Source organism: Balaenoptera borealis (genome assembly GCF_965194805.1).
Source record: "Balaenoptera borealis genome assembly, chromosome: 5".
In the NCBI taxonomy this organism is placed as follows: domain Eukaryota; kingdom Metazoa; phylum Chordata; class Mammalia; order Artiodactyla; family Balaenopteridae; genus Balaenoptera; species Balaenoptera borealis.
The window spans coordinates 11,782,682-11,801,223 of record NC_138862.1 but is presented as its reverse complement, the minus strand read 5'-3'; the positions used below and the strand labels follow the sequence as shown (position 1 = coordinate 11,801,223).

Here is an 18,542-nt window from a genome sequence, read left to right as displayed (position 1 = left end):
TGACATGCATTTGGCATTTTGCAGTCTGTTTTACAAGTGCAGTTTTTAAGGTGATATCTCTTCAAAATTTTATGTTTTAAAGTCTGTGTTGAGTACTATTACCCACCCATAGAAGGCCTAAATCTTTCAAGACACTGCTTGTCTTCAAGGCTGCACGCTGTTGAAATCACTTTGGCTCCTCTATGGTGTGCTAACTGAATAGCTATTGTTCCAAGTGCCTGTGTGGAAAAAAATACATGATGGTGTTACAGATATAGGTCAGAGGCCGTATCTAATTCATTTTATAGGTTGGTTAATAAAGTGTAATAGTTTAGTGCTACTTCAGTATATTTTAAAATGTCTGATAGAAAAAGAAAAAAATACGGATAAGTTTAGAAGTGGAAACATTTGATACACTCTTCCTCAAGAGGGGTGGTGGAAAAGCTATGTGTGCCACAGGCTCTCAGCCAGTCTGACTGCAAGCAGCACACAATTTCAAGGACAGAGGCCGAATTCAGAACACGGTCTTGGAATGAGAAAAATGAGCCATTAAGGGCCTTGTCAGCATAATGTACTACGCTAATTATATAATATCAATACATATGCAAGTCCAGCAACCTCAACTTCAAAAGTTCCATCCTTTTGCTGACCTGTGGAGTAAGTTCAGGGAAACACTACTATCCTGATGTAGGACGTAAGGATGAAGCCAATGCTGAAGACAGTTATGCCTTTTTTTCAATGAAAAGCAGGGGAAAAAGCATTTTCATCAACAGCCAGTTAGAAAATAAAACTATAAAATCACCCCAAGTTTTGTGACATTTTTAGATTATAATTATATTTTATGTAATCTCTTTTAGTATCTTGAACTATATTTTGAAGATGCATGTAATATGTTTAAATTAGCACAGTTTTCATCTTGTGTGATCTATCTATAAATGCAACACCTTAATCACATAAGTGTTAAGTATGAGGGAGATGACACAAAATTGGCAGGGAGTCCTGGGGTCTGTCTTCAAAGACTATGAGCTCTTTCAGGCTTTGTGTAACAGACATGAATAAAAATGGCTTGTCTGCTTTTTTAAAGTACTAGCAGATTCAAAGTAATAAGAAACTAAACACAGTAATGCTAACTTTTATCTCCTTGATAAAAGCTGCTTATTTTAGAAAATGGGAGTTTGGTAAAAGTATCAGTGAATAAGCTAACTGGCAACAAATTATATTAGCAAATGGATGGCCCATTTCTCAATTCCCTAAGTTTATTTGTATTTTGGTTTGTTTCTTAACAAAACCATTAGCACCTACACTTGCTCCGTCCATTATCAGCACTGACTTTCCAGGAGAGAGATGAGAAAGATAATGCAGAGCTGTATAGGCTCGTACTCCATCCCGGATGGTTCCAGCGGCTTCTGTCCACGTAACTTTTTCTGGTTTGTGAACTATCACAAAGAACAAGAGGAAACAATCTGTTAGCAAGTCCCGTGAGACCTGCTTCCTGGATCTGTTTCCCTCCATCTCTGCTCCCACCATGGCCCTGGTCCAAGCCTACTTCTAGTATCTCTCACCTACATTACGGTTTCTCTGCTTCCATTCTTACCCATGCATACTCCACTTTCAGCATAGAAGTGTGTGTGTGTGTGTGTGTGTGTGTATTTTTTAAACGTTTTATTGTTAAAGTAAAACGTATGCAGAAAAGTACACGAAATAAAGTACAGCTGGATGAATAAATATAAAGCAAGTAACCACCATCCTGGTTGAGAGAGAGAGCACAGCCCTCACGCCAACAGCCTCGCCTCTCCAGCAGAGACGTTTTTGAAAAAATTGAGATATAATTGACATCAGAGGTCACCACCATTCTAATGTATTTTCTAATTCACCTTCATAGTTTAATAACTCAAGTATCCATTCCTAAACAATATAATTTTGTTTTGCCTGTTTCTGAAATTTATCTAAATGCAATTGTACCACACACATTTTTTCTATCTTTTTTTGCTGAACATCGTTTTGTAAGACACATCCTTTCTTGTTACATGTGGCTATAGTATAGTGCTTCCGTTTTTGATGTCTTATGGCAACATCTGATTTCATAGGATGGATTGGTTATCCACTCTCCAGTCAAGGAACATTTGTGTTTTTTCCCATTTTTGGTAGTTAAGCATTCTTAACTAAGAATGCTCTTGTATAAAAGTTACTCTTACACTGGTACACAGGTTTTCTCCAGGATATTTACTGAGGAATGGAAATCCCAGCTCCAGGATATATTACCTTCGACTTTATATTTCCAAAGTGGCTGTATGAATTTACTCTCCCACAGCTGCTGTTGTGAACATCCTTGTCAACCCTGGTATTATATATTTTTGCCCATCATATGGATGTGTAATGGTTTCTTACATGTGATTTTACTGATAATTTGCTTTCCCCTGGCTACTAATGAAGTTGAGTACCTTTCCGTGTTTGTTGGCCATATGGAATTCCCTTTGTGAAGTGACTGTTCAAGTGTTCTATCAATTTTTCTATTGTTGTTGACTTTTTCTTATTGATTTGTAAAAATTCTTAATATATTCTAGATGAGTCATTTGCTTGTTTATGTGTTGTAATTATTTTCAACTTTATGGCTTCTCTTTTCAATCTCTTTAGTGGTGTCTTTGAAAAATAGAAGTGTCAGAATGATCTTTTAAAAACATAAATAACATCCTAACACTTCTTTGTTTAAAATTCATCAATGGCTTTCTATTGCACTTGGAACAAAATGCAAACTCCTAGTATACTGTAATTTAAGCCATATTAGCTTTATATTTTCTGACCATTATGCTGCTCTTTAATCTGTTTAATTTTTATTTTGTTTTTATGTTGTACACTGAATGTGATTTTTTCACAGTATAGGCAATACTTTCTCATTTTACCTATAATCAAGTTTATAACACTTTCCATAGTCTTTACTGGGACTATTTTTCCTCTGATGTCAATAGACGCAGATGGGTTAGCATGGCCAGTCAGCATGGAATTTACCAACTAATTAGTGCCATCTAGTGGGGAAGCAAAGCATCCAAGCACATGATGAAAATGTTCAGACAGACAAGCAAGGCATTCAAAGAGTAAAACAGGGGATATCTCACACAGTACTTTATTCCTTACCAAACTCGAGATAGCTATTTTCCCACTTCTACTGATTATGAAATGGGGTTCAGGGTAATTAATTTGTCTGAGGCCACAAGTTTCAAAGTCTGACTTTAAAGCCCATCTACTCTAACAGTGCATGTTCAATCTATATAAAATTTATTTATATGGAATTTTTTGGGAACATCTTTCATCATAAGGATTGGGACTACCCATATTTTCATTAGGAAATCAAAAATTCAGGGCTTAAAAAATTCTAACAGTAATAAAACTACATTTAAGATTGCAGAGGCTTTAAAATTACATGGTTGGACATGGTTTAACGTTGAGATCCTTGCTTTTGTGTTAGGTGGTACACAAGTGTTTATTATGTTATAAAAACTAAGAAAATAAATAGAAGAGAGCCATGTATGGATCAATAATAACAGTATGTCAGAGCCCAAGAATTACAATTTCAATTCTTTCTACCTCAGGTCCAAAGGAATAATGCTGAAAATGTGTGCCAATTTTTTAAAAATTTAACTTTTATTTTATATTGGAGTATAGTTTAGTCACAACATTGTGCTTGTTTCAGGTGTACGGCAAAGTGATCCAGTTATACATATACATATATCCATTCTTTTTCAAATTCTTTTCCCATATAGGTCACCACAGAATACTGAGTAGAGTTCCCTGTGCTATACAGTAGGTCTCTGTTGATCATCTACTTTGTATGTATCAACAGTAGTGTGTATATGTTAATCCGAAACGCCCAATTTATCTCCCCCCCAACTTTCCTCTTTGGTAACCATAAGTTTGTTTTCTAAGCCTGTGAGTCTGTTTCTGCTTTGTAAATAAGCTCATTTGTATCATTTTTTTAGATTCCACATATAAGTGACATCATATGATATTTGTCTTTCTCTGTCTGACTTACTTCACTTAGTATGATTATCGCTAGGTCCATCCATGTTGCTGCAAATGGCATTATTTCCTTCTTTTTTTATGGCTGAGTAATAGTCCACTGTATATATGTATCCCACCTTCTTTATCCATTCCTCTGTCGATGGACATTTAGGTTGCTTCCATGTCTTGGCTACTGTAAATAGTGCTGCAATGAACATTGGGGTGCCTGTGTCTTTTTGAATTATGGTTTTCTCCAGATTATGCCCAGGAGTGGGATTGCTGGGTCGTATGGTATTTCTATTTTTAGTTTTTAAGGAACCTCCATATTGTTCTCCATACTGGTTGCACCAATTTACATTCCCACCAACAGTGTAGGAGGATTCCCTTTTCTCCACACCCTCTCCAGCATTTATTGTTTGTAGACTTTCTGATGATGGCCATTCTGACCGGTGTGAGGTGATACCTCATTGTAGTTTTGATTTGTATTTCTCTAATAGGTAACCATGTTGAACATATTTTCATGTGCTTTTTGGCTATCTGTATGTCTTCTTTGGAGAAATGTCTATTTAGATCTTCTGCCCATTTTTTGATTGGGTTGTTTCTTTGACATTGAGCTGCATGAGCTGTTTGTATGAAAAATAAAATCAGAATGGCTTGAGAACTGAAAGCACAAAAGAGCTGGAAGAATTACTCAACTTTTTACCTTTGTCCTCAATATTCTGAAACAAGATTAATAAGACATCTTTTGGGAGTTGTTTGGAGACTGGTTCTTTGGTTTGGTAAAAGAGCTGACTTACTAGAAGGTGACTGAGTTGTGAGCTTTTATTTAAAAAAATCATCAAATAATTAATAGGAACTAAAATAGTCGTGGTGAACTAAATTATTTCTCCCTGCAAATCTTCAGGGAACATACTGAAATTATTTTCTCTTTCATAGAATGTTAGAGCTACAGCAGAGGTTAGAGGTTATCTAGTTTGGCATCCTTGTTTATAAACAAAGTAAAGTGTGCCCGGGTCTTGCCTAAAGGTCACGCAGTTAGTGGTCATTCTTCTTTTTTTTTAATTTGACGTAGTTGATTTACAATGTTTCAGGTGTTAGTGGTCATTCTTAAAGTACTTCTTTTAAAGAAACATTCTGTTGTGTTTCCCTTCTCAAGGAATATCTATCAATAGAATTGCTTCCTCTGTATATGTTGGTGGATTTGGGGACTATAATCCTCCTGATTTGTAGGAAAATAAAAGGTCATTTGTGTGGTTCTCTTGTCTTAGATTAAGCTTTATAGCTAGAAAATTTTGATGTTCCAGTTTGCTGTTCTTCTTCTGGTCCATCTTATAATCCTCCAGTGTTCAGCAATGCTTAAAGAAATGGATCTTTTTTTTTTCTTGGTTTGTTTTTTCAAGAGTTAACTTTCTATAACAATTTAGTTTACTTTGTCAAAACTTAAGCCTAGGAATCCAAACTAAAGGTTTTAGTTGACTCCATATTTATAAGGTTCTCAAAAGAACAGGGACAATAAGGGCCCAAGGGGGACTTCCCTGGTGGTCCACTGGTTAAGAATCTGCCTTCCAATGCAGGGGACGCAGGTTCAATCCCCGGTCAGGGAACTAAGATCCCACATGCCACGGGGCAACTAAGCCCAAATACTGCAACAACTGAGCCCGCATGCCACAACTAGAGAGAAGCCCACATTCCACAACTAGAGAGGAGTCCGCGCAACGCAACAAAAGATCCCACGAGCCACAACTAAGACCTGATGCAGCCAAAAATAAATAAATAAATAAATATTTTTTTTTAAAAAAAAGGGCCCAAGGAAATTCTGGGATTAAAAATAGTAGAGTTTCCCATAAAAGAGACAGCAGCCGTCCTCAATTTTCAAACTGCATTATATCAAAATAGTCATGGATCAGAGATTTGCACTGCATGGTACTTGGAAGTGAGTTTTATCTTTCAAAGGAAGATACATAGTTGGCTCCATATGTAGGCTTAATATATATATAAATAAGCACAGGCCTCAGATTTCTGGAAAACTGTCTTTTAAAGTTAATTTTTAAGGGACTTCCCTGGTTGCGCAGTGGTTAGGAATCCACCTGCCAATGAAGGGGACGTGGGTTCGAGCCCTGGTCCGGGAAGATCCCACATGCCGCGGAGCAACTAAGCCCGTGCGCCACAACTACTGAGCCTGCGCTCTAAAGCCCGCGAGCCACAACTACTGAGCCTGCGCGCCACAACTACTGAAGCCTGTGTGCCTAGAGCCCGTGCTCTGCAACAAGAGAAGCCACCGCAATGAGAAGCCTGCGCACCGCAACGAAGAGTAGCCTCCGCTCGCCCCAAATAGAGAAAGCCTGCGCGCAGCAATGAAGACCCAACGCACCCAATAAATAAATAAATAAATGAATGAATGAATGAATAAAATTTAATAAAAAAATTAATTTTTAATAAACAAGAAGGTATTAACTTGGAAATTTTAGACATAGTAAATGTCATTAATTTAAATATAAATTACTTAACAATTTATAATTTCAAAAATGAAATGCCAAAGATTTCCTAGCCTAGTTCAAGTTACTATATAGACTCAAATGTACAAATTTACTATTTTTAATAGTCCAAAATCCAAATTGGCCCACATGGTCTGATTAGCATTTATATCATTCAAGAAAGAACTTAGGAAAAATTTTAATAAAATATTTCAAGAACACAAAAGAATGTATGATGACCTATAGATAAGATATGAAGAATAACATGAATCCCAGCATAAGGAATAGCCACCTGGCAGTACCACTGTAGTCCCGTGGATCTACTCTGATCACATCCTCTTTCCTTGCCCACAAAGGTAACTTCCACATGACTTTTCATCCCTACCTGTTTCTTATATCCTTAAATAACACATGCGTAATTAAACTTTGTATGTTTTTGAACTTCATAGAAATAAAATGGAATCACACTGTTCGTATCCTTCTGCAATTTGCTTGCTTTTTTCACTCAGCACAGTTTGTGAGGTTCATCCATCTTGATATGTTTGACTGTTATTTATTCATTTTCACTGATGAGTTAATCAGAAATATCTTTAGTTATCCATTTTCCCATGATGAACATCTGGGCTGTTTCTCTTTTTATTCCACAATTACAAACCATGCTACTATGAACTCTTGTGCATGTTCTACTGGTACACATCAAGCTTCTCTGGTATATGAAAGTACCAGTGGAATTACTAGGTCTGAGGTGTTAATACATCATTACCTTTATTAGCTCATGCTAAGTTATTTTCTAATGCATTTGTACTAATTTACACTCCCAGTGCATAAAAGGTTCTACTGCTCCACATCCTTGCCAACACTTGGGATGGTCAAACTTTATAACTGTCAGTCTCATGGATGCATAACGGTATCTCTAAGTGCTTTTAATTTGCTTTCCCCTGATTACTAAGGAGATGCAGCATCTTTTCACTATAGTTTCATGAAGAGTGTCTGTGTTTATACATTTATTCATTTAAATTTAAATATTTAAGAAGTAAATTACTGTAAGAAAATTTTTAAATTAACATTTAAGTTACATTGAATACTGGTCAAAAGATATTAGCAACAGAAACAAGAATAAGTGTTTTTGAGTCTTTCCTGACATCTAGACATGTATTGTCTAGATTTTATACATTTAAATATTTCAATTAATAACCAAGAATAAGAAGTAAAAAATTCTGGTTAGTGATATAATTTCAGAGCCAAGGGAGAAATGGCTTTTCAAACCTCTTACCGTGAGCAGTGTAAGGGAAACTTAAAGGTCTAAATACTGTTTAGTTTGAAAATGAATTTTATGGATACAAAATATAAGCTAGAAGTAGTCATATAACCACCCGATAGTTATTTCCTAGGTACACTCACAGCAGATGCAAATAAATCATACTGTTACTAAAAACCACATACGTCTGTGAAATAAGGCTTACGTGAGTTCCAAAACACTGGACTACCACATACCCAAGTAATGCTCATGTACTCGAACAGCTTCACAAAGTCCAGGGTCTTCAGAATCCAGGGGTAAAATTCCTGAAAATTAAAACGAGAAACTTAAGGGACACAAACCAAAAATGAATTCACCCCTAATGAGATGCCAGTAAGCATTAGTCTAAATTTTCCTCAGTGGAATTTTGAGGAAGGTTCCAGTAATAGTGTGGAGAAGGGAGAGATTTCAGAAATAAGGAAGGGAAGTAGTTTATTTTCTGATACGAACACTATAATACCTGTACTACCTTTCTTTTTCTTCCTCTTCTTTCACCTCTGAGTGATGATAAAGACGATGGCTGATGTACAGAACAAAGTCAGAGTCCTGGGGGCATCTGTGCTCATCATTAAAATTGTCCCTGATTCACGGCTCCCTTCCCAGAGTTTGGTTCTATAGGATAGTGAGGTATGCTTCCAATAAAATCCCATTTTCCCCTGAGCTACTCTGATTTTATTTTTGGTCTCTTACAAAAAGGATCTTGAATAATACAATGTCACTGACTTCTTGGGCAGATAATATAGATAAGACAGAAATAATAAATTCTCAAAGAAAATACCCAAGTCAAAGGCAATTGTGTTAAAAGCTGATGAAAACTTTCCTATAAGTTTATTTTTAACAGCTTCAAGCATGCTGTAAAGCTATACATTTTCTAAGTCTATATGATTATTTTCCTATGAAGATTTTCTACAGAGAAATGGCAATTTCAAAGACTACTACTAAATGCATACTTTATATTTGTTTGTGTGAATGTCTAGGACACAAGTATAAATATATATTTTTGCAAAATGGTATTAACTATGGATTAAAAAAAAAAACCAATAAATTAAATGTCTCCAGTAAATTTTTAGTTTTACAAGGGTAGTAAGGGAGCAGCTCTATACAATTCAAGTCGGATGTGGAGAGAAGAGCTTCTATAAAGCCAAGTCAGTCAGTAGTCTTCAAGCAGATGGATTGTGACTTTTCTTTTCTCTGGAGTCTTCAGTCTAACTATAGACCAGGGTCCTGTCAGTGAAGGGCTGCACCAAGGACAGCAACAACTATGGTCATCTTTCTATCATATCTACAGCCAGATATTGAAAAGTTTTAAATGTTCTGCTATTGCGATCAAAATCCCAATTCTCTTCATCAATGGATATTTGAGAGTAAATTCCAAAACTTAGGTAAGTACTTGTATATGAAGCAAGGTCACACTAAGCATCAGCAATTGTATAGAAAAAAAAAAAAAAAGAAACAACAGTAAGACAGAGGACTTGAAATAGGACTAGGACCTATAACTTACCAGCTACTTCATCACCTGGTTGAAAGAATGATACCTTGCTTCCAACTAAAGAGTGGAGAAAATTAATAATCATTATTTTGAGGTTATTAAATATAACTGAACGATTAAAATAAATTTTAAAAGCCATGGATTAATAAAAAGTCACTAACTCAGAGAAAAAGTCAAGAACTTCTAGGACATTTTGATAGTCTGTAAGGACAGTAGGACAGAACATGTCAAATCTGGATTCTCTACAATATCTGGGCCATGTGGTTGTTGACACCGTAGAGCAGGATGTCTCTCCGTTCAGCTAAGGATGAAGGAATAAAGGAAAATAATCCACTCCACAGCTCTTATGATGATTATACTGGATATACTGGGTTCCACCCCTCCTGAGGCTAGTCCAATCTGTCATTGTTTGAGTTGTAAAATCTCTGACACACAATGGGAATTCTGGTTAGAGTCACATATGAGCTACTTTGATTTGCGATTATGGAAATAAGTTCAGAATGGTGCCAAGAAATTTTGGGGACTATACAGAAGTGATAGTTACATTTTCTCTTTGTGTGTAGAGAAAAGTCCTCCACCATCAGTCAATTCTTTAGAATATTTTTGTTCAAATAGTTACAAAAGGAAATGGGAGGAAAAAACCCAAACCTCATTGAATGCCTACTTGTGCCCAGAATTTTAGCGTGTTATCACATTTAATCTTCATGGCATACCCATTAAGTACCTATTATTACTCCTACTTAACAGACAAGGAAACTGAGGTGCAGCAGTGAAGTAAGGTAGAGCCTGAAATCTGGAAGTGGCGCCTCAGGCTGGCTCTGTCTGCAAAAGGGCCCCAGTTTGCTGCTTCTTTGGATCTCTTCTGTACCATTATCCCCCAATATTTTTGGCTTCTGTACTTTTCTTTTTCCCTCCTGCTGAGGATTCTTGTCTACCTGAAATCACCCTGATCCTTTTTTCTTGGCTTCCTTCGTACTCCTCTTAATTGTCCTTCAAACAGTGGCATTGCCAAGGGTTCCATGCTGTCTGTCTCCTTCATTTTGACTCTCTCCCTGGATGAACTCATCACCCTTCTATAGTTTCAAACACAACCTATAAGTTGACAACTTTCGAATGTAACCAGAATCTTGTAAATCATTTCCTGCTTTTACCTGTTTTTAATTTCCCTGTTCCAGTCAATTATTAAGTTCTGCTGGCTTTACTTTCTCAGTATTTCTTGAATACATTCACTACCTCTGCCGCCACTGTCTAGGTTATGGACTTTGTCATTTTTTCTTTAAATTAATTATTTATTTTTGGCTGCACTGGTCTTCGTTGCTGCGCACGGGCTTTCTCTAGTTGTGGGGAGCGGGGACCACTATTCGTTGCGGTGCGCGGGCTTCTCATTGCGATGGCTTCTCTTGTTGCGGAGCATGGGCTCTAGACGCGCGGGCTTCAGTATTTGTGGCACGTGGGCTCAGTAGTTGTGGCATGCGGGCTCTAGAGCGTAGGCTCAGTAGCTGTGGCTCACGGGCTCAGTTGTTCCGTGACATGTGGGATCTTCCCAGACCAGGGCTCGAACCTGTGTCCTCTGCATTGGCAGGCGGATTCTTAACCACTGCGCCACCAGGGAAGCCCCATGCCGTTTCTTGCCTGTTGGTCTACTACCCAAACAGTACTCTTGCCTACAGCCTGCTTTGCTTCAAATCCACCCTTCTTATGGCCACTCTAATACTCTCTCTACAACCCAATCTGAGATAGGAGGCTCATCATGGGTCTGGCCCTTGCCTACCCTCTTGTCTCATTTTTTGGGGAGGAAGGAATCAGTGTTCCTATCATCATGAAAAGATTCTGTTCAATATCTTTTATTCTATGATCTCTGAAGGAGAATTTTCTTGACACAGTGGTTTTTTTCTGTCAAGTACCTTGCCTATGACTCATGCCCAGAACTTAATTTTGCTCTAGTAACACCGAACTCCATAATTCTTACATACATCACATTATTACCTGCTTCCGCATCTTTGCTCATGCTATCTTCTCTGCTGAGTGTGATTCTTGGAGAAGAATTCTCCTCCTGCCCACCCCTTACTGTCTGGCTAACTTACTCCAAGAAGCCTTTCCTGTTTCTGCTGGCTGGTTAGGCACCTCTCCTTGGAGCTTTCAGAATGAATTTGCCTATACATGTTTGTTTGCCTCTCCCCTAGATTGTGAACTCTTGGAGGGCAGGGACTTTGTCTTATTTATCTTCACATTCCAAGCACTTTGCAAGTGCTCATGAAATGATGAATAAAAAAAATGAATGAATGAATGAATGAATAATTGATTCATCATCTTCTGGCTATTATAATTCTTATTTTTATTTTCGTACAATCCAAGCAGAAGAAAGGAGAGGGAATAAAATTATGATTTAGTTATGTTAGAAGATTACATTAAGAGTATCAGATGTATTATAGATTAAATTTACAGGTGAAATTCAAATAGTCTAACCCACATGATAATGCTCATTCATCCACTCACATATGCAAGAAGAGCAACCATAAAATGATTGATCATAACTATTAGCAGAAAATATGAACACTACGTTTATTCAGAAACAAATTATTTCAAGTACTTAGGCTTACTGTTCTACATGTTAAGACCATTATTTACTAAAATTTTTCTTTATTTAAGGCAATCATAAAATGTTACTGGTTATTTCTCCCCAGAACCAATTTCAGATGAGCAAACTGTTTACCTTTTAAATACTCCATTTTAGGCATACTTTAAAAATTTAATGTGAATGTAGTTACTGACCATTATATAAATTTTGGCCCAAAGCCAACTTACACAAGTAATTTAGCTGGTCTGCAAACACCATAAAAAGGACAATACTGGTCATTCTATTCAATGTGATTACTCATGGATTTAAATACATAATCTCTAAATATTTACTAAACTGTAATAAGCTCTTCAATTATAAAATACCAATTTAGTTCTAGTTTTCTTTTTAATTAAAAAAAGGGAAAACACTTCTGCATAATTAACTTTTGTATTTGAAGAAGTGTGTATAATTTTATGTGTCAGTAAACCAATTAGCTACCATTTAATTTCTTTTACCTTAGAAAAGGAAAAGAGATACTTATATCTGTAAACTTACCATCTAACACAATTCCAGCAACTTCTCTCCCAACAGGAAAGAAATCCTTCTCCATCTTCATTTCTGCTAGAAGCTAAATAATGACAAAGGCTTGAATTTATTGTCAAGAATAAATCCGAACCTCTTTTCATACATGAGGAAAGCAAGAGCAAAAACCAAACCACATAAAAAGCAAATATGACTCCATTTTTGGCGTTAAGACAAAAAGCAAGTAACTTCACAAAACAGGTTCCTCTATAGAGTAGGAAACCAAGTTTGCTGAGGAATTAGTGGACATGTAGGGCTTAGGTATGAGTATTACCATTCAAATCACCATCAACATACTTTAACATCTTTATTCTGCCAAATATGAAGGGAAATTATAGCCAGAACAATTTTCAGTTGGCTAAACACTTTGTACCAGTCACCTCATTTGGGTGGGGTGGGTTTGATTGTTTCTCACAAGCTTTGGGTTAGGGAGTAGGTGAGAAGTAGTGATGGATATACACAGGGAAACTGCCACATAATCTCAGGCTGGAGTTTCTTCTTTTAAAGGATAAATTATTTATTTATTTATTTATTTATTTATTTTTCATTTGTTTATTTAATTTATTTATTTTGGGCTGTGTTGGGTCTTCGTTGCTGTGCACAGGCTTTCTCTAGTTGTGGCAAGTGGGGGCTACTCTTCATTGCGGTGCGCGGGCTTCTCATTGCGGCGGCTTCTCTTGTTGCGGAGCATGGGCTCTAGGCGCACAGGCTTCAGTAGCTGTGGTAGGCAGGCTCAGTAGTTGTGGTTCACGGGCTCTAGAGCACAGGCTCAGTAGTTGTGGCGCACGGGCTTAGTTGCTCCGCGGCATGTGGGATCTTCCGGGACCAGGGATCGAACCCATGTCCCCTGCACTGGCGGGAGGATTCTTAACCACTGACCACCAGGGAAGTCCAAATTATTTATTTTTGAGAGATTATTATGTTGTTAGATTCTGACCACATTCAGCACTTCATTTTTAAAGTGACAGAGTGTACATAGATAAGCCTGTAGTTTAAGCTTTTATACTTTTCTAAAAGTATAGAAGTTACTATACTTTTATAATAATACTAGAGATGCTGAACATTATTTGTAGATATGTTAGTATTTTAGGAACAGTAAGTAAAAAGAAATTGAAATAATTTTCTTGTATATTTCCCTTATTTTTCAATTCTTTGATCTCCTATACATACTTCATTGCCAGAAAAGTCTCTTTCTCAATGTGTAACTTTACCTTTTTTCTAAGATGTTCACATAACATTCTTACAGAAACATTCGGTGTTTTACAGTATTTATTTTTTATGCAGAGCTAAAATCATGGTTATGGCAATTGCACCCTGTTCTCCTTCACTTACCATAAGCATCTTCTCATATTTCTACAGTTTTCTAATCATTATGATTAATAGTTGTTGTAAAATCAAACTGATTTCACTGTAATTTACCATTTCTTTCTGTTAGACATGGAGATAATTTCCTAGACCGGCATTTGAATGGATTTTTTGTAGTTTTAAAAAGAACATCTTGGAAGGGCTGAACACAGAACTCTGCAGATAAGGAACAGTAGATTATTCTCAGTGAAATGACTTCAGGGCATCTCACTAATTCACTTCTCAAGTCATACTCATGTTACAGAATCGCCTAGTGGAAGCCTATACCTTTGTTCTGTAGTTTCCCTAAATGTGACTTTATTGAAGAAAACTTTTAGATCCCTAGAAATTATGCTGACATTATAAGCCAGTAAGTTAAGGGTCCAATAAAACTATAGTATTCATCTTTATAAAACTGAGTAAATGGGCCTGCTCTATTTATCATGGCACATTTAACCATACTTCATTTATTTACCATTTGAAGACTTTCCATGTACTTCGTGGTCAATAATGGAAGATTACTGTGGGGTGGTGTGAGGTGGTGTATGAGAGAGAGAGACAAAGAGAAATGACAAGAAGAATATGAACCCTATCAAGACATTGACTAGAAACATCTACAGACTAGAGACTTAATAAATTAATTTTAGGTTTCTAGTTTCTATTTTTACTATATTTAAACAGTCACTTCTTCCTTGATTATAGGCCTTAGTAATTATAAATTCTCAGCTTTTCACAATGTAAAGGAGTTTATAAAATATTTTCATATAATAATATGAAATGCATGACTTCAATTAGGCTAATAATTTACCTTAATATAGAAATATACAAATGAACATTTAATCTTTTTCCTAGCTGTTCTATTCTTCTAAGAATGATAATTTCTTCGTACTCAGAAGTCAGTTGTTATTACTATAATTTTTGTACGCTAAATATATTGTGAAACTCTCATTTGACTTTTGGCCAAAATAAAAGCACCAATACCTTTGTATTTATACCTTTGTATTTATCTGGCTCAGAGCACAAGCTTTAACTTGAAGCTTCACATAGTTATCCTCTGTAACAGGAAGATTTTCCTAGAATCAAATAATAAAACAATTACACATTCCTTTTAGAATATGCTTTCATGTCGCAAAAATTTTCACACATAATTGAACAAAATCAAACAGACTCCAAATCTTACACCTTACTTAACTGAAAAAGGTACAAGCAATTATCCTATAGTATATAATACAAAAGAATATAGGGAATTTGGGGGTAAAAATTTTAAAAAGCCTTAGTTAGGGTACATATTTTGAAAAGGTACTTAAGATACTGACACGGATATATGCGTAGGCAATGAACACAGGATAACGAAGTAGAGCAACAAATACTGTACCTCATTTTAATTTAAATAATCTCAAAGCATCAAACCTTCATGCAGGGATAGCCTTAAACACATAACATAATATATACACCGTAATGATTATGGAATTTTCTTAATGCTATAAATAAAGTTTGTTAGTGTCATTTGTTAATCTCTGCTTTATTTAACATCTGTCTTGGACATTTCAGCATGCCCCATGGCACTCTGGGGTCAAAATACAAACTTAATGGAACTTAATTATTCCTCATATTTCACAGCTAGATATAACTTCAAAGGCAAAGATATTTCAGACTCAGGTACTCAATGTCATCCACCAATGACACCAATAATTAAAATGCTTTCTTCAACCCCTGATATGCCCCAATATTAGATCAAAAGTTGGCTAGAACAGCTACTTGCACAGTGCCTCCTGTGTTCTATCAAAGGGATCACTGCGTTTAATTTGATATGAACACAATATTCTGGGATATCCCTTTTTAAAACTCAGATTTGATAATATTTGGTGATAACACGAATATATTCAACAATATCGATGAATTTGTGAATTTTACTCATGATTGTGTGAACCTGATGATGACTGCTCCTGAGAGCCAATCAAAACTCTTAGACCTTTCATCCTGACCCAATGGTAGAAGCCAAGCTGTCTGAGGTTTAGACTCCTAACTTAAATGATTTTGGAGCTGTAGAAAGATAACACAGAAAAACTGGATTGTGTTCATGAACCGGAAATTCTTATTACTACTATGAAATATACAGGCACTATGAAATACATATAGCACTTAGTTTTCGTCCCTAAATTTACAGTGGGATAATGACTCTGGCCTGCCACAAACCTTTCAATCAATCACCAATGTATGAAAATTCTACTATCTGTGCTTAAAGTGGTAAAAAACTGGAAACCATTTAAGGCTTAGTGAATGAGGTAACTTCGCACAGCTCAGAAGTTAGTGTGAAAAACAATGCTTTTCCACCTCTTTCATTTCCCAATATGAGAGAAAGTATTTTCTGAAATATGCCTACAATCTGAAAACTCACTTTACTGTGGTATTCAGAATAAATTGGGTTAATTTTGCAACACATAAGACTACTGAAGTTGTTCTGTTTTCCTAGTATCTTTTATGCCACCACCCTGAGGAACTAAAAACTCCTTTGTAGCAACTCTTTTAAAAAATATAGTTATACCACAATATGGACCACTGTTTTCACATAAGATTAAAGTAATTTATAGGGTTTCACTTAAGTAATTTTCACTCATTTAGTTCAACTCAAAATAATTTGTAACAGGCCATTTAAAACTGGGTCTGTCACATATGGAAAATACACTATCTTGTTTCATTTAATGATTAAACAATTTTTCTTACCCTTTCTTGGAACACAAATGTTATTTCTTCACTTGTAGAACTCTGTTGAAAATATAAGCCTTTCATAGTCACCTAAAAACAAAAAAAGAAAAAATATACATGAAATAAACTAATCAACAAAACGTCTTCCAGATCAAATGAAAGTAAAAATTGAAAAATAGTGCTGGCAAAGGATAAAATGACAACTCTAAGTGTTGTCTTCAAACGAATTCAGGTAATAGTTCTTGAAAGCAATTAAACAAGATAATATGCAACAATCTCTGGTACACATTTGAGAATGGGCTTATAGTTCAACCTTTCACACAAAGGTGAGCATGTGCTTAACTTCATTTTACTGTTCAATAAAAATTCTGAGATGTACTTGAAAAAATTTAAAAAACCTTATGCAGGCCAGAGGGCTCAATTTTCATAACCAAAGGTGTCATTGAAAGGGCTTTCAAAGTCTTAAAATAGACCATTAAAAAAGGAAAAAGTGGACAATGAAGACACATTGAAATTGTACCCCTAATTCCTCTGTATCAGTTTATAAGCCATTTAATGGAAGTATTTAAACCTGTATTCTGCAGACTTCTTGAAGCATCTCTAAGGATTCACAGCTGTTTCTTTAATTTTCATAGTAATTGCATGACAAGACTATTTTTTAAATGTAAATTTTATAGAAGTACTGTATAAAATACACATAGAAGGACTTCCCTGGCGGTCCAGTGGTTAAGACTCCATGCTTCCAATGCAGGGGGTGCAGGTTTGATCCCTGGTCGGGGAACTAAGATCCCACATGCTGCGTGGTACAGCCAAAAACCCAAACAAACAAGCAAAGGAAAACTTACCCCAAAAAAATTAACTAAAAAAAATGTACATAGAAAAGTTCACAGATCCTAAGTGTATAGCTTGCTGAATTTTACAAAGTGAATGTGGCCATGTCATAGCAGGAAATACATCTCTAGAACTCCAGAAGCTCCCTCGTTCCCCTTCTAGTCACTACCTTCCCCTCCTAAGGACACTCAATATCCGAGTTTTAAGAGCAGGTGAGTTTTGTCTGTTTTTTACTTTATATATGAAATCATGCTCCTTTATGTTTAGTTTCTTTCTCTCAGTGTTATGAATTTCACTCATGCTGTTGCCTGTAGTTGTATTATTTCATTCATTCTCATTGTTATATGGTATTCCATTGTATGAATAAATTATTATTATCCATTCCACTAAAGATAGACATTTGACTGTATCCAGTTAAGGCTTTTACAAATTATCCTGCTAAGAACATTCTTGTACATATTTTTTGGTGAAAGTAGTACAGTATTATTGAATTTATTTTATGGATGAGCAAACTGAGACTTAGAGGCTAAGGCACATACCTAGGGTCTCATAGCACCCCCTGGGCTAGAGCTGAGACAAATCAGGTGTTACCAACTCCAAAGTCATTTCTCTTAACCATTATATTTAATGGTTTTCTATTGAGCTGCTAACGTTAGATGTATCACTTAAAACTAGAATCCTATCTCCTTTAGTTTAGGATTGATAATTAAGTGCTTGTTGACAGAACTAGCAACCCAACTTGTAAGGCTCACTGAAAAATGAAAATGTGGGGAAACTTGTCCAGAAATTATTAAAATTTCAAGATGGTGACAGCCAAGCATTTAAACCAAGCCTGAGTCCCTTGTGAGTGTGAGGTCCAGCGTGACTGCACAGGTCCCGTGCTCATGAAGCCGGCCCTGCAAGCAGAATCTTAGTGGATCTAATGGATCTGTATAGTGGATTTTTACTGAGCAGTTCAGTAATGGTTGCTACTTTCTAGAAGGTAATAATCAAATGCTGGAACTAAGAGAAATGAGTACACATTCCAGACATTTATAGAAATTATGTATGTAGCATCTATCAACAAAGTATATAAAGAAAAGAAGAGCCAGGTAGGAAGATTAAATTAAGTCTAGCCCTCTGGTTAGAGAAGCCCTCTGGGGTGGGTGCGTGTGCACGTACATACATCAATGTGTTTGTTGGGGTGGTAGGGGAGAGGGGAAGAACCTAAGCACAGAACAGCAGCTACGCATTCCCTTTCATAGAAATCTAGGCTCTTCTGCCTAGTTGTCAAGGCTGTCTAAG

The 18,542-nt window shown here is 36.1% G+C and overlaps 1 protein-coding gene across 11 annotated transcripts in view; it reads right to left on the bottom strand.

Moving 5' to 3' along the window:
• Positions 1–18,542, bottom strand: part of CRYZL1 (crystallin zeta like 1) — a 33,004-nt gene that overhangs the window by 7,780 nt on the left and 6,682 nt on the right. For 8 of the 11 annotated variants that reach the window (XR_014245512.1, XR_014245513.1, XM_082395095.1 and 5 more), the window contains exons 2-8: positions 16,446–16,517; positions 14,717–14,794; positions 12,351–12,423; positions 9,248–9,292; positions 7,944–8,012; positions 1,282–1,415; positions 107–218 (exon numbers count right to left, since the gene is read on the bottom strand). Coding sequence is in view for 9 of the 11 variants with exons in the window: in XM_082395095.1 (XP_082251221.1) it covers positions 107–218; positions 1,282–1,415; positions 7,944–8,012; positions 9,248–9,292; positions 12,351–12,423; positions 14,717–14,794; positions 16,446–16,517 (583 nt within the window). In the remaining 2 variants the exon portion in view is untranslated. The remainder of the gene's footprint in view (positions 1–106; positions 219–1,281; positions 1,416–7,943; positions 8,013–9,247; positions 9,293–12,350; positions 12,424–14,716; positions 14,795–16,445; positions 16,518–18,542) is intronic. The other 3 variants (XM_082395093.1, XM_082395094.1, XM_082395099.1) reach the window with 3 other exon arrangements.